Source organism: Balaenoptera ricei, chromosome 8 (assembly GCF_028023285.1).
Source record: "Balaenoptera ricei isolate mBalRic1 chromosome 8, mBalRic1.hap2, whole genome shotgun sequence".
Taxonomy (NCBI): domain Eukaryota; kingdom Metazoa; phylum Chordata; class Mammalia; order Artiodactyla; family Balaenopteridae; genus Balaenoptera; species Balaenoptera ricei.
Genome location: NC_082646.1, coordinates 75,152,037 through 75,175,582, shown reverse-complemented (window position 1 = coordinate 75,175,582; position 23,546 = coordinate 75,152,037). Strand labels below are relative to the sequence as shown.

Sequence of the window (23,546 nt, the reverse complement as noted above, 5' to 3'; positions counted from 1 at the left end):
TCCGGAGCGGTTCTCGCGCGCTGGAGGCGGCCAAGTCATGGACCGCAATCCTTCTCCGCCGCCGCTGAGTGGGGACGGGGACGAGGAGGAGGAGGCGGCCGGGGGGGACTGCATAGGCAGCACGGTATACAGCAAGCACTGGCTCTTCGGCGTCCTCAGCGGGCTCATCCAGGTGCGGAAACTCGCGCCTCGCGTGGGCTCCCTGTGCGTTCCCCCAGACCCCCACCCCGTCTCTGGCAGCCCCCTACTACCGGGGGAGACGCCGTCCCCACGGCGACCCCCTCCCCAGGCCCCAGCGGCCGGGCCTCACCCTTTGCGTCCTCGCCGTCTCCCGGACCCCAAAACTGCCGGGCGCCACTCCCTGTACCCCTCAACACAAAGGGAAGTGTAATGGCAGGGATGCTGGAATGATTCTAATTAAAATGTTTTACTTTTGAAAATTTTCCAAAACTACGTGACCATGTAAATTCATTGCTAGGGTTTTTGCTTCTCATTCCCACTGTCGTTTCTGAAGCCCAGGTCCTAATTGATCTGTTTCGAGGACTTTCGTTGTAGTAGAATAAATGGTGATTTTGCGGTCAAACAGCCCTGTTGTCAACAGCGCGGCTTGCCCAGCGTGACTTTGGGCAAGTCGCCTAACCGATTTCTTTCTCAGTTTCTATAAAGTGGGGTAATATTTATATTATTGTATATAGAGTTACTGCGTAGATTATGTAAGATTATAATAGCCATAGAGTGCTTACTGTAGTGTTTGCCTCATAGGAGCCTCTCAGTAAATATGAACGTTCTTATGTTTCCCTAACTTTTTTCCTACTTCCAATCACTGTCCTCTCCACTCTATCTTCTACACAGCTGCGAGAATAATCTTTAAAAAAAAGGCCGTCTATGGGAACTCCTCAGAGTTACCTTTGCCTACAGGAGAAAAATACATATTTCTTAGCTTGGAATCCAGGACTCTTTGCAACTTTTCCAGCTTCATCTGCCCATGACACACTAAACTGCTCACCATTCCCCACACATGCTAGGCCCTTTCTTAACTCTGAACTCTTGTACTTTCTTCTGTATGCTCTTCTCCCTTCTTCACATGACAAACTTCGATCACCCCTCAAAGATTTAGCTTCAGTATCACCTCCTAAGAGAAGTTTGGGAAAACTTATCCCAGACGTAGGTCATTGGTCCATCATTTTTGTTCTCACAGCTCTTTGTCCACAATTCAGTTGGATCACTTAGCTCTTTCTGTTGTGATTATCAGTCTATATGTCTTTTCCCCACTGGATCCTAAACTACTTGGAAGTAAGGGATTAAATCTTGTTTATCTTTGTATTTCTACCCAGTGCCTAGTGCCAGTGCCAGTGTTTACCCAAGGTACCCAAGGTACTAATTTCCTTTTTTTTTTTTTTTTGGCGGCACCGGGTGGCATGCGGGGTCTTAGTTCCCCAACCAGGGAACGAACCCGTGCCTGCTGCAGTGGAAACTCGGAGTCCTAACCACTGGACCACCAGGGAATTCCCCCCCGCCTTTTTTTTTTTTTTTGTGATCTCTAAATGATTGTGGGATAATAGTACTTGAGGAGTACTGTGGACAGCCTTTATTCATCTCCTTCCTTTGTGTTTCTGAAGATTGTTAGCCCTGAAAACTCCAAATCCAGCTCAGATGATGAGGAGCAGCAGATGGAGCTTGATGAAGAAATGGAGAATGAAATCTGCAGAGTGTGGGATATGTCAATGGATGAGGTATGGGGTTGGAAATGGAACTGAAAAGACTGTTGGGTAAGGAGGTGGTGAATGGATTTTTTTTTTTTTTTAGGTTCAGTCCTTAAGTCTCCGGGGAAAAACTTTAATGTCTGTAGTCACTCCTATTTACGGTACAGGGATGAGGTCCCAGGAGCTGTAAATGCTCAACTTTTGTCTTTGAAGGCAGAAAATCTGAGTGTCATTAGATTTGGGCTATGTAGATAGTTCTCATGAATGCAGGAACGCTTGTAGCCCAGGAAAGTTCTGATACTTATCTACCTAAAAAGAACACTGGCCTTGTATTTGAGAGCAGGTTAGGAGTTAGGAGACCACTGAGGTGCCACAATTAAACTAGAAGAAAGGGACAAGAAGGAATTACATGTATATAATTGCAATAATATTTTAATATTTGTATTGCACTCTGTAGCTTGAAAGCCTTCTATCTGCTCTTCACAGTAACCCTGTGATATAGGTAGTATCCTTATTTTACAGGTAAGAAAAGAGGCAAAAAAAGAGGTTGATTTACATAATCTCTCATTTTATTACTTGGACTTTTGCAGTAGATTTCTGATTAAAATCCTTGTGTTAGTCTCTTTCACCTCCCTCTGTCCTCCACATTGCTACCCAAGTTATCTTTTTCCTAAAACACAGATTTACTTGTATTAAAATTCTCTCTTAAAATTTGTCAATGGCTACTCATTGTCTTCAACCATTTTTTAAAACAGCTTTATTGAGATATTATTGACATAAAAAACCTGCATATATTTTGAGGTATAATTGAAGTATAAAAACTGCACATATTTGAAGTGTACAATTAGAAAAATTTTAATGTATGTATTTGCGCATGGAACCATCACCATAATTAAGACAGAGAGCATGTCTTCAGCCCCAAAAAGTTTCTTTATGCCCCTTGGTAATCCCAGTATCTTACCCCTCCCTGCTTCTACCCTCTCCAGGCAACTACTGATGGGCTTTCTGTCACTTCAGAGTAGTTTGCATTTTCTAGAGTTTTGTATAAATGGGATTGCATTCTTTTTTCGGATGAGTCTGGCTCGTTCACTCAGCATCAGTATTTTAGATTCATCCATGTTGTTGTGTATATCTATAGTTTATTATTTTTTATTGCTGAATGGTATTCCATTATATGTGTATACCATGATTGATTCTTTGATGGATATTTGAGTTGTTTACAGTTTATTACAAATAAAGCTTCTGTGAATGTCTGTGTATAAGTATGTATGGATAGATGTTTTCCTTTCTCTTGGGTGAGTACCTAGAGTAGTGTGGCTGGATTATATGGTAGGTGTATGTTTAACTTTTAAAGAAAAGATCAAATTGTTTTCCAAAGTGTTTTTTACACTTCATGTTGCCACCAGCGGTGTATGAGATACAGTCCAGTTCCAATTTCTTCTCATCCTTACCAACACCTGGTATGGTTAGTCTTTTTAATTTCAGCCATTCTAATAAGTGTGTTGTGATTCTCACTATAATTATGATTTGGATTTCCCTAATTACTAATAACGGTGAGCATATTTTCATGTGCTTATTTGCAATCTGTGTATTTTCTTTAGTGCAAGGGGCTGTTTAAATCTTTTGCCCACTTTTTAATTGTGTTGTTGTTGTTGTTTTTCCTGTAAGTTTTATGATTTTAGGTTTTACTTATAGGGCTGTGATCCATTTTGACTTAATTTTTGTGTTTGATGTAAGGTATGAACTGAATTTCACTTTTTTTGCCTAAGGATAACCAGTTCTAGTTAGTGTGTTTAAAAGACTATTCTTTCTCCACTGAATTGCCTTTGCACCTTTGTCAAAAATCAGTTATGCATACATGTACACATGAGTCTATTTCTGGACTCTATTCTGTTCCATTGATCTATTTGTATCTTTTTGCCAATACCACATTGTTTTGATTACTGTAGCTTTGTAATAAATCTTGAAATTAGGTAGTGTTAATCTCCAACTCTGTTCTTTTTCAAAGTTGTTTTGGTTGTCCTATGTCCTTTGTATTTCCAAATTAATTTTAGAATCAGTTTGTCAATTTCTACAAAAAGCCTTCTAGGATTTTGACTGAGATTGAGTTCCATTTATTGATCATTTAGGAAAAGAATTGATAAATTAACAATAATGAGTCTTTTGACCCATGAACAAGTTCTATCCCTCCATTTGTTTAGGTCTTCTCTAATTTCTTCAGCAAAGTTATGTAGTTTTTAGTATTTAGGTCTTTCACATCTTTTGTCTGTATTTCATATTTTGGGGAGCTATTGTAAATAGTATTTTTAAAAAATTTCAGTATATAGATATACATTGATAGTATATAGGTAGTATATAGATATACAGTTGATTTTATAGACCCTGGTCTATCTTGGTAAATGTTCCATGTTCACTTAAAAAGAACGTGTGTGCTTCTGCTGCTGGCGGGAGTGTCCTGTAAATGTCAATTTGATCAAGTTGGTTGAGAGTACTGTTCATCTTCTCTCTACTTTTTCTACAGTTATTAAGAAGCTATGGTTTTAAAACATTTTTTAAAAGAAACAACCTGTTTTTCAAATGAAATCTTAGTGTGAAATCCTCAAATATCAAATAGGTAAACTAGAGCTGCTGTTTGAATGAGATTGTCCGTGGAGGCAGGGTCATGCTCTTGGCCTCCTCTTTGTCCTCTCATGGTAGCTCTTGAAGCACCTCTAGAGAACTGAGCTGCCCACTGATTCACTGGCATAAATTCCCTCCAATGAGACTACATCTCACACTTATTGCCTGCCACTCAGTGCTTGAGCAGGACCAGAGACTTCCAGATGCTTCCTGCATTTTCATGTACTCATGCTCTGTTCATGCCACTCTGCATGGAATGTCCTCCACCTGCAAGATTTTTCCCACTTTTTATGGCCCACCTCAAATGTCACCTCCCCTGTGATGCCTCCCCAGACACTCCAGGCAGGATTCCGCTCTTTTCTGTGCTCTCATGGAAACTGTTCATTCTATTACATAATACTTATCCTGTTATTAAGTGATTGTTTTGAGCCTGTGTCCTCTGATGGATTTAAGTTCCTCCTCTTAAAAGCTTAATGTCACCTCTTCAGAGATACTTTCTCTGATATATCTAGAGTAGCCCCCCTAGTCTTCATTTCTAGCACACACCATCTTGTTTATCTTCTTTGTAGCACTTAGGATTTATGTAGTTTAGTTGTTTATATGTTTATTGTTTGTTCATCCCTCTAGAATGAGAACTCCACTGAGGCTTTATCTATCTTATTCACTGATGTGTCCCCAGAGCCTGAAACAGTGCTTATTACTCAGGTTTTTCAGTAAATGTTTTATGAAGAGGTAGTCAATGGATGAATACCTGACAGTTACTATGGTGTGCTGGTTAAGAGCGTGGACTTGATCAGACTCATCTGGGTTCAAATTCTGGCTCTGTTCTCCTACTGATTGTACAGTCTTGGGCAGGTTGCTTAACCTTTTAAAACTGCAGTGTAATGGGGTTAATAATAATTACTTCATAGGGTTGTTTGAGAATTAAGTGAGAAAACATGCAAACCAATTCACTGGGCCTGGCATTTAATACTTGTTCAATAAATGTTAATTGCCATTATTATTATTATTGGCATTGGTATTATTAGGCTACCTAATTATTGATATTATTCCTGCTACTCCAGGAATTATTAGCTATCATTAAATCAATAAATCGCTGCATGCTACAAAGAGTTGCCCACACGACAGACAGCTTGATCACTTAGAGTGGAGAGCATCTGCTGCTTTGACTTTCAATTTGGAGTATGTCTTTGAAATATTCTCTCTGATCATGATCTCTTAATAAGTGCAGTATATCTCTTCCAGTCAACAGTCATGCAGGTTACCCCAATTTCAGCTGCTCTGAAGGATTACTCCCTCTCTCTTTGAGAGCCCTTCGAAGGGCATTTTTCACATGAGCCATATAGCCTGTGTTCTAAGTTAAGCTATTGCGAATACACACCTCAAGTTTGGTGAAAATCCGAGGCAATAGACAGCCAGAAACTTAATTTTATCTAAATATTTTACAATGCAAATCTCCACAGCTAATTGATTTAGTTTTGGGGCCCACATTTCTAGCGAGATTGGGCCACATGTCCACTCCAGGTTCATTCACCTGTGTGGTGTGTCCCTTTAGACACTGGGGACTGGGCAAACTCTTTAGGAAGATGTGAAGCTGTCACAGTTACATTGTGATCAGAATTTTTTTCTGTTGAGGATTTTGAAAACAAAAGTTCTGGTTTTGGACATAACCCAATAGGAGTTTTTAATCTGTTTTCTCCATCAAGTTTTAAGCTCTTAGAAGACAGAAATTATGACTTTTACTTTTTTCCCTTATCCTATCTTCTAGCATGATACCTGGTAATCAGCAAATGTGCTTGAATGAGTTAAGGAGAATTCCTGGTGGGTAGAAAGATCATTAAGATAAATACATACAAGGCAGTAAAAGGAGGACAGTCCTTTGGAATATCACAATTAGTTCAGATTTGTTTATGGAATTGTTCCATTGCCTTGAGACCAGATACCACAACACTAACATTACTTTTGTCTACTGACACAATTCCTAACCTTGTGGGGTTTTTTTCCTTGTGCTTGAAAGGAGGTATATGTGCAATTATTATTTTTTTTTATGGTTGCCTGAGCTATGGTGTTTAAGGAGGAATATTCAGCATCCAAGTTAATAATCATTTTTATTTTCAGGATGTGGCTTTGTTTCTCCAAGAATTTAATGCTCCTGACATATTTATGGGAGTATTGGCCAAATCCAAGTGTCCTCGATTAAGAGTAAGTATGTGCATTTCTAAAGCTGCCTCTTTGGAGCAATAACAGCAGATAGTGCTGGATAGTCTTTCATTTTTCTCACTTTAATGTTCTTAGTGGCTACAAATGAGTCTGCAGATGTTTATTGAACATTACCAGGTACTAAGTAATATGCTATTTAAAATTATTACAGTCATAGAATTTTAGATTTGGGCTGGACCAGGGAGATCAACACTTTAACAGATGTGGACACTAGATAGTCCTAATCATCATTATGCCACTAATATGTGGCTGAACAGGGAACAGTGCCCGGACCACCCATTTCTCAGTTTATTGCTTTTTTTGTTTTTTTAAGTCATAAAATCCTCTATTGCTTAAACTCAGCCTATTGCTCAAGACTCTCCACAATCTGAATCCAATTCGTCTTTCTAGCATAAAATATACCCTCCAGATAGTCTTCTAATTTAGCATGGCCTGTCTACTCCTCACCTCAGGAGCTTACTATGATCGTTGCCCTCTCCATGCCTTCCTTGTATGCCTTCCATCCCCTCTCAATATTCACATCTATTTTCCCAAGATGGTACTTTACTTCCAAGCCTTCCCAAATAAGTAAGCTCTCAGTGGCCAGTGATGATAGTGAATGCACCAAAACAATTCTGTACTTCTCATTAAGTCTTCTATGCTTTAGTGCCATTTAGGTTGCCATCTGCTAGGTATATCGTGAGTGATTAGCAAATATTTATTAAGTAATTATAATCATGAATAACTGCTATTTACTTAGTATTTCATTTTACTACTCTATGAGGTAAGCATTTATCTCTACTTTGTAAGTAAACGAACTAAGTCTCAGGTTAAGAAATTTGTCCGGGGTCATACAACTAGGAAAGAATGGAGCTGGGATTTGAGCGTAGCCTGCCTGACTTCAGTGTAACCACTGTACTGTATTGTCTCTCTTTTTTTGAAATTATGAAGTGAAGAATTCTGTAGTATATTTTTACAAATTGAATGTTGAATTAAAATTTTATTTAAGTACAGTGCTCCACCTGAGTTGGGGCCTCATGAACCAATGAACCACTTTTTCCTTGAGTTGTTATGTTAATATAAAGATTTGACAGTTATATGATTTTCTCCTGGAGTTTTCTAACTTAGGTACACTGACTCACGATAAGTACTTAAAGAAAATAAGCTAATTTTAAGAAAATAAGAATTGCTCCTTTCAGGAGTTAGTCCTATTATTATATATGTCTGTGAACCATAGCCTGTCTACGACAGCGATCCTCAGCCGTGACCACAAGTTAGAATCACCTAGGATGTGGGCTTTCCAACTTCAGCATGTCCCAGAATCACTGATTACTGAGTCCACCCCCAGAGTTTCTGATCTGGTAGTTTTGGGGTAGGATTGAGGAGTTCTAACAAGTTTGCAGATGATGTTAGTCAGGTTTTGACCAGCACCAAGGCCCAAATTTTGAGAAGCTTTGCCCTAGGGAGCTTTTATAAATCCCAAGTCAGGCCATTCTCAGATCAATTAAAATAGTCTCTCCCAGTGTGGGACTCCAGACAGCTTTTAAAGTCCCCCCAGGTTATTTCAGTGAGTAGCTGAGACTGAAAAACTTGATCTTTGATTGGAAGTTCAATTATTCCCTCTTTAGTTTTTAAGGGAAATGTATGTGTATCTCTTCTGGCTCTATTCTCTTTTACTCTTTTCCCAACATTTGACCACCCACATTTTATTGAAACTCTTTACTCCTATAGCTTTGGTGCCACCTCACTCTCCTGGTCTCTAGCCTCTCCAGTCACTTCTCTGCTACTTTTTTTGACTTTTTATTGATACTTTCTTCCTGTGCTGAGTGTGGACTCCTTTTAAGGTGTAGACTCAGATCCCTTGTCCTCTTTATATTCACTTCCTTGGTGAGTTCATCCACTCTTTACACCTTTGGGAGTAAATCTTCCCTGTGGGATCAAGGCTACGACCTCCCTTCTGATTTCAGGTGCTATATCTCTAACTTTCTTTAGGCATTCTTTATTTGCATGTTGCATTTTCCGATCCAAAAGTCCATATGTCCTAACTCAGTGTTTGTCGCACTTATCCAATCATATAAATCATATGATGTGCTTGGTAAACAACTTCCCAGACCGTACCCTGGAGATTCTGATTCAGTAGCTCTGAGATAGGACTTGGAAATTGGTATTTTTAACACACTCCCTGAGTGATTTTCGTGTTCGAGCAAGTTTGGAAACACTATCCTAACTGAACTCATTGTGTTCTTTCCTATGCTTTCTTTTCCAATTTTTTTGTCAATGGAACCAATCTCTCCTACTGGAGAAATGAAACAGCTTGAAACCTAGGAGTCATGTTCAACTGCTTTCTCCCTTTACTCCCATCAAATTATTCTGCTTTCACCTTGAGTCTTTCTCAGCTTCATTCCTTTCCATGCCTGCCATCACCACCCTCATCTTCCTTCACTTGATTTCAGAGATGCAGTGTGATACGGTGAAATGCTCAGGCTCTGGAGCTGTGTTATTTCCTAGTTGGAGATCTTCAGCAAGTTGTTTAACTTCTCTGTGATTTGGTTTCCACATCTGAAAAATGGGGATAATAATGGTACATACCTCATAAATTATTGTATGAAATGTTGCGTGGAAAGTGCTTAGGGTAGTGCCTGGGTGTAGTAAGTGCTAAATAAACATTAGCTGTTACTACTGAGGTTATGAACTTCTTTTAAAGTTTTTTCGCTATCATTTTGCTTCCAGAATAAGCTACCTAAAATAACATTGCAGTATGTTGACCCCTTCCTTGAGGACCTTCATGTCTCCAAATAACCTACTAAATTAAGTAGGCATTTAAGGCCCTTAATCCTGATCCTTTTTACCTGCTGTATTTATCTCATGCTCTCCTCCCACTGTGTGCTACTAATAACTGTGTACTGATATAGACAGCTTTCTGTATTAGCCTTTGTCCACTCTACATTAGTCCCTTCCTGCCTTTGCTGATACTTTCCCCCGTGTTTGAATGTCTGTCTTCTTCTTTGTGTCTAAATCCTACCAATCATTTATGACTCAGTTCATCCGTAAGATTTCTTCTTCCATAACTCCTGCCTGCCTTGGATCTTTCTTTTTCTTATGTCTTTCATGTCCTCTCAAATACTCCTGGAAACTTGTCAAATTAGGGTGCAGGCAATATACTTCTGTGCACTGCCTCTCCTTTTCTCTCCCCAAACTTGGCTCAGTGAAAGTTTTTTTTTTTTCAAGTTGTTACTTTTGTATATGTGTCTTTTACCTCAGAGCGACTGTGACCTGTGAAATTTGATTTGGCAGGAAATCTGTGTGGGAATTTTAGGTAATATGGCCTGTTTCCAGGAGATATGTGTGTCCATCAGCAGTGACAAAAATCTTGGGTAAGTTTTATTACATAACAATTATGTTTTTTAAAAATAGGTTCATATTTCATATCCCTAAGGAAATCCTAATACATAGGACAGATAGGGAAACATTATGAAATGTAGTACTTCCTTTCTCCTGATGAGCAATCTCCAGGAACTTCATTGTGTGTTGATGATGGCTGGGGACTTGTGCACTATTTATGGACATGATTCAGGATTTAGGCCTGTTTTCTGTATTGGTTGCAAAGGGGCCTGAATCGTCAGCAGGTGGTAAGCCACATGGGATAAGAACCAGTGGGGCAGAGCTTGGAGATGGAGGCACCTGACCAGAGTCCAAAACAGTTTAGGCTCAGGGAATCCAAAGGCTCAGGGCTAGAGTCTGTAAAAACTAGACTTGTTGACCAGTGTCACCCTGACACTGGTCAACAAGTCAGTTCTGACTTGGATGGTGGTGATGGGGGACTTGCCAACAGACTAGAGGATACAGCGTAGCCCCTGTGATTCAAATGCTCTCATACTTCTGCTTGGAGGCCAGTTCTCTTCTACATGTAGGAAGTTTTGGCAGAGGATTTCTAATGGTGGAAACCCCGGTGGTTATTTTAAGAGGTCTGAGAACACCCTGGAATTATATGCTACATTTTATGAGTATATTCATTTTCTAGGCAGAGGGTTTATGGCTGTTAATCAGAATCTCAAAGAAATTTGTGCCCACAATAGGTTAAGAAAACTCTTCTAGGCGGTTATTTTCAACAAGGGCTGTAGGGTTTATCACAGGATTCAAGTACCTGGGGCTCCAAAATAGAGGTTATTACCTCTTCTAGGTGTGAAAGACTTTAAGATCCTAGTTTAAAGTATTTATTCTTCCGTAACTTATAATCATTCATGCAATAAATGACTCAGGATTATGTTTGGTCTCTAGTGATCCCTATTAAAAATCTGTGAATGAGTAATATTGACAAGTTTTATGAACTTAATTAAATGCATATCTTAAAATTAATATGAAACAGTATACATTGCTGATGAGATATAAATTTGCTCAACCACTTTGGAACAGTTGGGCATTACCTAGTCATATTAGAAGGTCCACATACGCTATGACCCAGTGATGCCACTCATAGGTATATGGTAAGAGAAACCGTGCACACGTGTATCAGTATACTCAGATAAGAAGTATTATAAGACTATTGCTTGAAAGCCCCAAATTGGAATCAACCCAAATGTTCATCAGTAGTAGGCTGGAAAAATAAATGGTGTTATATTCATACAATGAAATGTTCTGCAGCAATGAATCTGCAGCTACTGGAACAAGATGGGTAGATCTTAAAGACATGGTGTTGGACCAAAGAACTCAGACTCAAAAGAATACATACAATATAATTTCTTTCATACAAAGTTCAAAACCAAAATATATAAAATGAACTATAGAGTAAACCAAGAAAATGATTGCTGGATAAGTCAGGATAGTAGTCATTTCTAGGTGGGAAAGAGAATTGTGATTTGTAAGGGACACGCAAGGGCTACAGAGATGCAGCTCTTGTTTTTCTTGCTTTATAATTATTCACTAAGTATAGATTTGTATCTTACAGGTTTTTATGTATATTTGCTATATTTCACAATTAAAATGTTTAAAAAGTTAAATAAAAACTCTGCTTTGATATTTGAAATGAGAGAAGTGAGGCATATTGGGTTAACATTTTTGTTTTTGTAGCCAGGTATTATTGTACTGTTTGTGTGATTCAGACCCTCCTACTCTGCTGGAAACAAGCAGGTATGCTTTCTTCTTTTTATGGATTCTGTATACTTACCCCTAAGGGAAACTAGGAAAATAGAGTTGCTCTTTCACTCTTGAATTTCCTTTACTGTTTTTGAAAGATAGATACTAAGCTCACATTTATCACGTAGGTTGTTGCTTACTTGCCTTTCCCAGACAGAAGTGGCCATTGTCTGGGTTGAAAGAATCCGAGAACATCCAGCTATTTATGATAGCATTTGCTTCATCATGTCAAGTTCAACAAATGGTAAGTCACCATGTAATGTAGAAAAAAATATTTTTTTAATTATATTTAATTGTTAGGAAACCAGGTAACTATTTCTGGAGGTCAATTAAAGACTAAGTGTTAGGTGAGAAAGTATTTCAATTCAAGATATGAAGTTTCTTAAACTCTCTGGATACTGATAAATCCCCCACTTAAAAATGATGGAAGCCAAGCAAATTTAAACAAAGGAGGTAAACAAATTGCCCTTGGAATAAGTAATGCTTTGGCAAGATTTGGCTTTCTTGGAATAGTTTTAAGAATTTTGATTAGACTTACTACTTTAAAAATTTTGTTTCTTATTTCAATATCTCTTTTATTCTCTGCAGTTGACTTGCTGGTGAAGGTCGGGGAGGTTGTGGACAAGCTCTTTGATTTGGATGAGAAGCTAATATTGGAATGGATTAGAAATGGGGCTGTTCAGCCTCTGGACCAACCCCAGGAAGATTCTGAACAGCAGCCAGTGTTTCGAATTGTGCCTTGTGTACTTGAAGCTGCCAAACAAGTACGGTAAGTGAGCTCTTTTGTGCAAAATGTTCTGGGAAAATCCAGTTGCTAGAAGTACCCTTAGATATGTCTTTTTAGTTTCCTTTCAATAGGATGAGTAGCACATAGCTGATCTGTGTCAGGTTTGATTCACTACTGATATTGGTAACAATATATTTGCTCTTTGCAAGAATCATAATGGTTGCAAAGTACTTGTTCTAATATTACTTAGCGGTAGGCTGTTTATTGTTCAGCATTAATTATGGTTACTGTTTTAAAATCTTCTGCAGTTTTGTATAATTTATATCAAATGGAAAAGATTTTCTTTGTGCTTTATTTTCCACTGATCATGTGACAACTTCTTCAGTTAATGTCAGACATCACTTATTTTCTTGCTCCTTGTGTGTATGTGCCAGTCTTGGATAAGTGACTGGCTTTTGGGCTCTGATGTCTTCCCAAGAGCGATTACTAGGTGTTGTAGGTCATTGAAACTGTTTATTGCTAGTCACTAGAACATTAATTTATGAATTGATCTGCTTATTGGTCAACTGTGCGTTCTTAGTGCTTTATAATCCACATTTTTTTTTTTGGCTGTGCTGCGTGGCTTGTGGGATCTTAGCTCCCCAACCACGGGTTGAACCTGGGCCCTCAGCAGTGGAAGCGTGGAGTCCTAACCATTGGACCACCAGAGAATTCCCTATAACTCACATTAAAACCTTTTAATTTTATGTCCTTTATCCAAGTGAGCATTAAACTCATCATCTTTCCCCCAAACCTGCTTCTTCCGTATTCTCAATCTCAGTAAATGATGTAATCATTATTCCATTTGGATAATGTGGGAGAAACGTGGAAGCCATTACCGATACTTCCCCATCCCAGTCTTCTCCCATGGCCAGTCAACCTCCAATCCTTCTTCCTGACTTTTTCTGGGACTCCATCTGTGCCACTACCAGGCCACTGTCTCTTACCTGGATGGCTACAGCATTCTCTTACCTGAGTTCCCAGCCTCAAGACTAGCTCCTTCCAAGCCTAGACTGTAGAGCTGTTTTTCCAGAACATACGCTGGTCATCTCACTTTCATGCTTCAAACCCTTCAGTTGCCTTCCTTAGGATGAGGTCCAGATTTTTATGGCTTATAAGGCCCTGTACTGTGCTTCTCCATCCTTATTCCTTGTCTTCTGTTTCAACTGTATGAAATTTCCTTCATTTCTTCAACTGAACCAAGCTCTCTCGACACCAAGCCATCGCACACCATGTTGTCTCTGCCTCCAGCATTTCTTTGCCCCTTTGGGTTTCTGCGTAACCATTTCTCTTACGATACATTCCCTGATTCTCCAAACTAAATTAAATCCGCTTGCTGTGTGGTCCTCTAGCACCTTGGACTTCCGCTAGTATTACATTCATATTACTTTATTGTTATTACTGCTTTAATTATTGTCTTTCATTTTAGACAGTAAATTTCATGAAGGTAAGGACAACGTTTTATACATCTCTGTTTTCCCAGCCCCTAACATAGTGCCTGCAAACTATAGGCACTTAAATATTTGCTGAACCATCTTTTAATTGTTCACTATCTTTTTCACTTAATTGTATGGTTGAAGAACTAAGATTGTGAGTTTCTAGGAATCCAAACTGTTGATCACAAAAATTATACTTACCTGGTTTTAGTATTCTCAGCTTGGGAGCTAAGATGATCCTGTGAAGTTTTAAGAACATCATTATTGTCAGTGCTTGGTGCAGTGGGCCTTACATTCATTCTATAAGTCTCAGTCATTTTTTGTCCTGATTATTCAAGTAAACCAGAATGGTGAAGTATCACTTGATAGGTTTCTGCATTGTTGCTTTCATGGGACAGGGCCAAAAAGAATTTTTACTTCTTGTCCTGTGTGTGTTGATTGTACTACATAATATTTGTTTTTTGACTGATTTCCCCATCAGAATGTAAGCTCTGGTGAACACAGAGACTTTGTTCTGTTCCCTGTTTTATCCTTAGCATGTAGGGCAGTGCCTAGTACAGAGTGATAAATATTTGTTGAATAAATGAATGATTACAGTCACATAGACAGTAAAGTTGATTGAGCTTTTGCTTTTTGTATTTAGTTCTGAAAATCCAGAAGGGCTCGATGTTTACATGCATATCTTACAGCTGCTGACTACAGTGGATGATGGAATTCAAGCAATTGGTAAGATGTTATATGGGGAAGCATGATAGTTACTCATTTAATTGTTTTCTGTTTTTGAATTACTACTTCCTTCATCATTTTTATTAAGTACAGTGTCCTGACACTGGAAAAGACACTTGGAATTTACTCTTTGACCTGGTGTGCCATGAATTCTGCCAGTCTGATGATCCACCCATCATACTTCAAGAGCAGAAAACAGTGCTAGCCTCTGTTTTTTCAGTGTTGTCCGCCATCTATGCCTCACAGGCTGAACAGGAGTATCTAAAGACAGGAAAAGGCAAGTATAATTTTAGTTCACTAAATTAAATTCTAGTCTATCAGATGTGTTTGCTGTTCATTTTATTTCTTGCTCCCATTTTTTTAGTGCTTTTAGCCCCTTGAATACAAAAACATCATATGCCCAATACAAAAAAAATTATAAAATTTATAAAAGGAAGCCTAGTGCTTGTAATCTGATCATTCAGAGATAACTACTATACACTCACATCCATACGTATTTTTTTGCCTGTTTTTTAGGCAACTTTTTTCATTTAGAAATATAAATGAATATTTTCCTATGTAAACAAATGGTCTTTCACAGAATGATTTTTATGACTAATACAATTAAATCCATGAACCATCTAGAATTTATTCTGGTGTTACATGTGAGGTATGGTTTCAAGTTTTTTCCAGATACCCAGCTGTCTCAACATTATTGAGTAAGTAAACCAGTTTACCGACACAGATTTGAAATTTCATCATTACTATGTTTTATATTTCCCTATATATTTTGTTCAGTTCCATTGCTCTATTCATGTATCAGTAGCCACAGTGTTTTGATTATTAAAGCTTTATATTTTGATACCTAGTAGGGCTAGTACTCCTGCATTCTACTTTTTCAGAATGTTTTTGACTGTTATTATTCTTTTTTTTAAACACTGAATTAGATTGACAAGTTCCAAAAACAAAACCAAAAAATCTTCCTGATTTTTTTTATTGAGATCATGTTAAATTTATAGAGTATCCAAGAACATGTGCTTTTCCATTTGTTCAAGTCTTATTTTATGTCTCTCAGCAATGTTTTATGATTTTCTTCATACAGATCTTGCATATTTCTTGTTAGGTTTATTGCTAGATATTTTATCTTATGGATTGCTCTTGTCAATGGTATCTTTTCTTCTGTTGATTATTGTTGTTGGAATATATGAAGACTGTTGGTTTCTGTATATTAATGTTGCGTCTAGTAACCTTACTGAATTCTCTTACAGTTTTTAATGGTTGTTCCAGTGGTAATTTTGGACTTTATCTAATACTACTTTGGGTTTAACTTAGATATGTCATCACTTTTCTACCTCTTCTTTCTTTTATTTAATGGGTTGCCTTGGACCTCTGGGGTTAAGTAATAATGGTGATCCTTGCCTTTTTCCTGACTTTATTGGCCATGATTCTAGAGGTTCATCATTAATCATGATACTATTTTGGGCTTAAGCTATTTATGTTGTACCATTCGAGGAGATATTAATCTATTTCTATTTTATAAAGAGTTTTTTAATCAGAAAAAATGATGACTATTTTCAAGTGTCTTTTCTGCATTTATGGGTAAGTTACCTCACTGAGAAGGTGACATTGAGTACAAACCTGAGGGAAGTAATGGAGTGAGTCATGTAAATACTTGGGGAGAAAAGCATTCCAGACAGAGAGAACAACGAGTGTAAAAGCCCTGAATTAGAAGTATGCCTGGTATATTTGAGGAAGAGCAGTGAAGCCCTGTATGGCTGGGGTGGTTTCAGTGTGGGTAAGAGGAATGGAACCTGGGACCAGAGAGGTAACAGGGGCTAGAGTGTAGAGGGCCTGGTTTTGCCTTTTACTTGGAATGAATTAGGGAGCTGTGGAGGGTTTTAAGCAGAGGATGGACAGACAGGAGCCAACTTTAATAGGCTCTCTTTGGCAGACGTGTTGATGAGAAATGCATGGGGAGGGCAAGGGTACAAAAGGGAGACTAGTTAGGAGGCTGCTGTGACCTTGAGGCAAGAGATGGTATAACTTGGATTAAGGTGGTAACAGGGGAGGTGGTGGGGAAAAATAATCAGATTCTGATCACTTTTAAGTAGTGCCAACAGGATTTGCTGACTGGTAGGATGAGGAGGGTGAGAAAAGTCAAGCTATGTCTGGCATTTTTGTCCAGAAGAGTTGCCATTTACTAAGATAGGAAAGACTGGTTTTAAACATGATAAGTTTGAGATGTCTACTCAGTGTTCAGCTGGAGCTGTTGAGCTTACAGTCTTGAGTCTGGAGCTGAGGAGAGAGGCCTGAGCTAGACTATAAATGTTGGAGTTGTCAGTTGTTATGCTGTTTACTTCTTCCATAACCTTAGTTATTTCTATCGATTTGATTTGATGTGGAAAGAGAGGAAAATTAATATTTTTTACTGCCAATATTTTGTCCTTTTCTTTTTATCATTTGTAGTTCTTAATGAATGTTGATGGCATGTTATTTGGTATATAGACATTCATTATAGATTGCCCATAATGCTTTTTTTTTTTGGCTTAAATCCTTTTATATCAGATACAAAGGTCACATCCCCTGTTTTCCTTTTGTTTGCATTTGCCCCTAATACCTTTGTCTATCTTACTCTTTTCAACCTTTCTAAATACTTTGTTTTAGGTGTTTTGACTTCTTTTTAATAGATGAGTTAAACTCATTTAAACGTAGTTAATAGTTATGTTTGATTTGAATGCTGTCGTATTATATTTTTCATTATGTATATTTATATTGAAATACTTCAATATATAATTTATTTGCTTTGTTTTTGTGAGTATTTCTGGCATTTAGTAAGGGTTGTGTTTTGGGTCTAGTGGTTACCTTTATAACTGGCTCAAAAAAGAATTATAACTGCCCCCCCCGTTTTTTTAATCCTCAATATCTGATAACTTAAAACATATATCTCAGTGTTGACTATTCCTTATCCATTTTCCCTGGTACTTTCAAATTTAAGTCTTGGGGGATGAGGGGCTGTTCCAGAATTACATTTTCAGATATCTATTCTTTTTCATCATTTTGGGTTTCTTCTTCAATCTGTGTTATTTATTTGCTTATTTGAGAGTGTAAAAATGTAAGCCTCTTGAAGTCTGAGGCCTTGATGATCTTGTTTACCACCATATCTGCAGTACCTAAAATACAGTGTCTAGCAATAGTAGGTGTTCAGTTCATGTGCAGGAATGAATGAATGAATGAATGGTAACCAAATTTAACTGGCTAATGCCATGCCTCTTGATTTGTTTGTACAGTAGATCTTCCTCTAATTGACAGCCTGATTCGTGTCTTACAAAATATGAAACATTGTCAAAAGAAACCAGAGAACTCAGCAGAGTCTAACACAGAAGAAACTAAAAAGTCTGATTTAACCCAGGATGACTTCCACTTGAAAATCTTGAAGGATATTTCATGTGAATTTCTTTCTAATATTTTCCAAGTTTTAACAAAGGTAGGAAAGAAGTATTAATGCCTTCTTCAGTAAAAGAAAGTATGGATTGCTTACTGCTCCAAATTTTATTATTAATGTTTTTATTTTTTAACTTTACGTAAGTTTGGGAAAATAGAGACAGAAAAAACTTATCATAAGTTTATACTCTTAAACTAACAGCTGATGTAGTTTGGTATATTTATTTATGGGTTTTTCACATACTTATCACCAGTATATACAATTTTTGGAGGCTGCTCTTTTCACGTAACATTACAAGCACTCTTCCTGACTCCTGATCAGTACACTGAAAGATTTTTCACTGAGAGCCAGTTTGTTTAATACCCAATTTGCCAAAAAATCAGTTTTCAAAATTTACTGTAAACTTGTTATAAAGAGTATTCTTCCTGAATATGTGCAGGATTATTAACATATTCTTTCTTTGAGCATATTCTTTCTATCCATATATCTTAGGAAAAATATATTTATGAATATAACTATGAAGAATATATTCATATTCATTGACTTTTTTAAGAAGAATATTCCTTAAAACAAGCTTCAGTTATTCTAGTGATTGATTTGTATTTTTGGTGAATTATCTTGCTTCCCTTCTCCAGATTTGGGGTTATTACCTTAGCATAGGTTTTCAGAAGTTAGATTGCTGGTTTCGACATGATAAATGTGAAGCTGACTGAGGCATAAATAGCTATATATTGCCAAAATGCTTTTGACATGTGAAAATTTGGTTTTACTTGACCCTTATTATTGTGTATTATAATTTTTATATCAAGTAAAATTCAACAGGTGATACATTGTGCCTTGTTTTTTTTAATTTAATTTTTTTATGTTTTATTTATTTTATTTATTTATTTTTGGCTGTGTTGGGTCTTCGTTGCTGCGTGTGGGCTTTTTCTAGCTTCAGCAAGTGAGGGCTACTCTTCGCTGAGGTGCGCAGGCTTCTCATTGCGGTGGCTTTTCTTGTTGCGGAGCACGGGCTCTAGGCGTGTGGGCTTCAGTAGTTGTGGCACGCGGGCTCAGTAGTTGCTCACGGGTTCTAGAGTACAGGTTTAGTAGTTGTGGCCCACGGGCTTAGTTGCTCCGCGGCATGTGGGATCTTCCCAGACCAGGGCTCGAACCCGTGTCCCCTGCATTGGCAGGTGGATTCTTAGCCACTGTGCCACCAGGGAAGCCCCAAATTGTGCCTTATTTTGATTTGCATTTTTATTATTAGTGAGATTGAATATCTTTCCATATATTTGTATATTATTTGTGTTTCCTGCTTTATAAACTTACCCATTTTGATTGTTTATATGAATTCCTTGGGTAATTCTATATCTATATCTTTTGCATATTCGTTGCAAGTATTTTTCCCATTGCTTGTTGTTGCTTTTGTTTTTTTGGAGGGAGGGATGTAGATGTTTCTTAATTTTTATGTGGTAGGAATATAGGTGGAAAGTGGGCTGAGAATAAACCAGAGGTATGTCTTGAAAATTCGGATATGCCACTTAATGGAATTTGGACTTAATCTTGAGGAAACTGAGGAGCTACTAGAGATTTTTTTTAAGCATCAAGTGATGTGATCTGTTTAGAAAGATTACTCCAAAAGCAATGGAGAGAGAGGATTAGAGCGAGTTGAGGCTAGAAGTCAGGAGACCAACCAACCAACAGGCTCTTGTGGCTGGTAATCTTCAAGAATAATCTGAAAAATAATGAAAGCTTAGACAGTGGAAGAGTGGATGGAGAGGAGGAGTGGGATGAGAGAGATTTAGTAGAGTAGAATTAAACACTTAGGGGGAGCGGCTAGCAGCAGTGGAGGAAGAAGTCTTGGCTGTACCCCACATTTTTGGTTTGTGCAACAGGCTGGGTGGCTGGTGGTGCCTTCACCAAAATAAGGGCTGCAGTGGAACACATGTTGGGGTTACACAAGGAGGAATGATGGTGGATTTAGTTTGGGACATTTGAAATGCATGTAGGATCAGTAGGGAGTTGTAAATACTGATTTGTATTTATTCACCAGATATAGCTTTAGAAATTTTCCTTTTTTGACATCAGATCTCTTTGTTTGTTTGTTTTAGGAGACTGTAGCTCAGGGACTAAAGGAGGGACAGTTAAGCAAACAGAAGTGTTCCTGTGCATTTGAAAACCTTCTTCCTCTCTATAACCCTGTGGTGAGTATGAGTTAATGTATAGGTGGCTGAGTTTCAGGGGATTACTGAGTAAAATGTTTTAAGTAAGCACTTGATCTTTGAGGCCTTTGTCAAAAAAGATAGTGCATATAATGCGCATGACTTAATGCCTTTGTCAGATAGATGACTGCTGGATAATTTGTGGCACTAGCCTGAGTAACAGTTTAAATGTTAAGAGAAAGGAATCAACACTGAATTTATAGTACCCCTTTCTGTTATAGCATATATATTAACCAAAAATAAGATTCTTAGGTAGGTACAGTCAGTAGGTTTTTATGGTCCTTCAAATTATATTGCATTTGCTACCATTAGAGGCAATTTCAAAATAACTTGTTTTAGGAAAATGAAGTATGGAATGTGGGAGTGAGGCGGGGGGTCAGCAAGGAGGATGATAATACAACTCTGGTAATGGACCCTCAAGGGGAATCAGTAGGAGGATAAATACTAGTTTAAAAGAAAACAAAATGGAAAGGGCTAGTCATTTCCTTGAGGTTTCAGAGGACCATCCAGGAAGTACCATTATTGTCATCTGACAAGCTGTCAACATTTCTTTTCCATTGGACTGTTTAGAAAACATAGGTAGAAAAAAAAAAAAGAAAACATAGATAGAGCATTTTTACAGACAATAGTCAGTATCTTAAAACATCTTTTCCTCTACTTATGTTTATTTGGTTCTTTTGTTTGACTCACAGGTAGAAGACTTCCTCAAAATCCTACGTGAAGTTGATAAGACCTTTGCTGGTAACCTGGAGGAAAGCTTCCCAAGTTTGAAGGTTCAGACTTAAAAACTGTTGGAATTCCTCTGCTGAAGAAATGAACTCTATTTTCCTTGCTGACAGTTGAAATTGACAAACAAGAAATATTAGACCATAATTGTTTGGTTTTATACTCATGCCCTTCTCCTCCAGCCTTATCTCATTTTTGTTTGGCATTGGAATCTAGCTTCACTACCATCAAACATCATCTCCCCCGCCCCCCGCCACTTCTTTTTTGTATTGGTTGTGCAGTCTTTTGTCTTCTTCAGGTAAAGAAGACAAAATACAAGCTTATCATTGAGGTTCTTTTTAGAATATTTGAGGGGTTGGTGAGGATTTTCTTTGTAACTCTTAATTTGATTTTTACTCAGAATTTTGTATTCATATCCACTACAAGTACATTCACCTGCACTAGTAGAAAACCCTACTATAGTAGTTGCTTAATCTGATAACTTGTATGTATTTTATGCAATAAGAAGTCCAGAGGTGGGCAGTCCAGCCCTGATAAGGTGGCTCAGGGACCCTGACTCCTTTCACCTCTATGTGGTCTGCCAGGTAGACCTCTGTGTTCATTTGTATTGTCTTGTGGTTAAGGGGACTATAATATCTCTGGTCCTTTCTTCCACATTCAGGGAGGAAAAGGGAGAAAGAAGCAAAGGGGCTTTCTTCTAGCAAGTCTTTACCTTTTTATTTGTAAAGGACAGCCCTCCCTGGCCAGAACCATGTTGCATAGCCATTCCTAACTGCAGGTATTTGAAATCAAGTACTTTTTTCTTTCTAGCCTGTACAGGAGAGAAAGGCAAGAGAGAAGGGAGATATGAATGGCTTTTGAGTGTACCCAATCCATGGTGTTTGCCACAATATGCAAACCTGTCTATCCATTTTACTTGTATTGACTCCATGCTAGGTTGTTAGTAACAATTAAAAGCAATTACTAGTTTAGCTTTGTTATAGTTCAGTTTTTTTTTTCCAATGTTTTATGTATGAAGATGGAAATGCTAACATTATGATAAAAGCACATTAGCAAAATTCTCTATCTTCAGAGAAGATAGAATAACAGTGGTTTAATTTCAGAAAGTGATTTGCTTGAGTGACTTCAGATTTTTAAAATTAAGATTGAGGGAGTTTCATAACTTCTGATTGTTTATAAACTGCTACACGTGATTTCCCTCTCATACTTTATCATTCTTTATAATGCTTCTTAATGAAATATATTCAGAGAATCAACCAGGTACACTTATAGGAAGCACCCAGTTTGCATTATTTCAGTTACTGAAAGTGGACTTTTAATAGATTTTCAGAAAATATCAGTTATGAATGAAAAAGCCAGCTTTTTAAACCTCTCTTCTGGTATAGCCTCTTTTCAGTTTATTGCAGAATCTTTTAGACTTTAAAGCATTGGTCTTGCCTCACACTTTGTATTCTTTCCTTGAGTGACTTTTGCTGATAAAACACAGGGGTGTCCTGTGTTATTTATAAGAGATATATCAATATAATTTCCAGTTTGGGGATAGTTTTATTGTTGAAAGTATCCCTGCTGAAAAGAATTGAACTATAAAATTAAAATCGTACCGATTAAACTCTAATTGGTAGGTTTACTTTACGTGTATCTGTATGTCTTTGGTGATGACCTTATCCACAGGTTGAACGTGACTTTAATGTGAGCTTTCAAAGGCACCGATGAAATCACTCCTACCTGCTAGCCAGTGCTAAAAATTCCACTCTTGTTATCTCTTGAAGCTTAAGGTTAAGATGCAAATAACCCCATAAGAGTAACACTCCAAGTTATTGTCATGTTTACCTCAGTGCATAAATTCATAGTCTGTTTTCCTGAGAGCACATTTTAAAAGGGGGAGCACAAGGATCTTGAGTTTCTGAGCAAGAGTGCCCCGCAGAGTGGGTAAGTTACAGAGGGAGAAAAAGGATACATCATGGGGAGGCTCGGGATGTCCAGGTTATTTTCTACTTCCCATTTCTGTCTTGAACCTGCCTTATTTACTTGTTACTTCTTGCTATTGTAACATTATGAGGTGGTACGTATTTTCATAGTACTTTGATATGTTTGAAAACTTCCTAAATCTATGAATTATAATAAATAGTTTTTTTTTTTTAAGTGAGCAGTGTTAAAACTTTTTTAATGCTACGCGGTTTGAAGAATTTACCAAAAAATTTTAGTGCTTGCATCAGTTACAGTGATATTTTAAAATGGCGCTCTCTCCAGAAGCATAAATATGAAATTTGGAATTTTATGTACAAATGAAATTGAAACTCATTCTTCCCCCATACATTTTTGCAGAGGAGGGAAGAAATTACAAGAGGAACTTCAGTGAGCATTTGTTAAATGTGTCATTCTATTTCTAATTAAATTTGAGTTTGATTTTTGAGGTATTTAAACCACTTAAGACAGACACAGAAGATATGTTTTCTCTCTGCCTTTTTTTTAATTCCCTGCAGTTAATGGGATATAGCTAAATTGTTCTCTTGGCTGATCCAACTTTCAAGATCAAAAGACTTTTTCCACTCTCTCTCGAACATTTCTCTTGCCTTGCTTTGAATTAGTTCCCCTGAATAACTTTGGCATGAA

The 23,546-nt window shown here is 37.6% G+C and overlaps 1 protein-coding gene across 2 annotated transcripts; it reads left to right on the top strand.

Annotated features, from left to right (window-relative positions):
* Positions 1 to 22,542, top strand: SAAL1 (serum amyloid A like 1). Of its 2 annotated transcripts, none has more exons than XM_059931222.1 (12): positions 1 to 172; positions 1,620 to 1,733; positions 6,441 to 6,524; positions 9,816 to 9,895; positions 11,589 to 11,648; positions 11,783 to 11,898; positions 12,243 to 12,423; positions 14,500 to 14,582; positions 14,671 to 14,859; positions 17,852 to 18,045; positions 20,097 to 20,189; positions 20,900 to 22,542. In XM_059931222.1, the coding sequence occupies exons 1-12, from the start codon at positions 38 to 40 to the stop codon at positions 20,990 to 20,992; spliced, it is 1,422 nt and encodes a 473-aa protein (XP_059787205.1). In that variant the 5' UTR covers positions 1 to 37; the 3' UTR covers positions 20,993 to 22,542. The 2 variants fall into 2 exon arrangements, with proteins under 2 accessions (XP_059787205.1, XP_059787204.1); XM_059931221.1 differs by having other exon boundaries at positions 17,849 to 18,045.
* Positions 22,543 to 23,546: the final 1,004 nt, after the last annotated feature.

Excerpts from the sequence above, each read along its gene's own strand:
- SAAL1 (XM_059931221.1), top strand. The coding sequence starts at position 38 with ATGGACCGCAATCCTTCTCCGCCGCCGCTGAGTGGGGACGGGGACGAG. Across the intron at positions 6,525-9,815 it reads CCAAGTGTCCTCGATTAAGA|GAAATCTGTGTGGGAATTTT; the intron begins GTAAGTATGTGC and ends TTGATTTGGCAG. Across the intron at positions 11,899-12,242 it reads CATGTCAAGTTCAACAAATG|TTGACTTGCTGGTGAAGGTC; the intron begins GTAAGTCACCAT and ends TATTCTCTGCAG.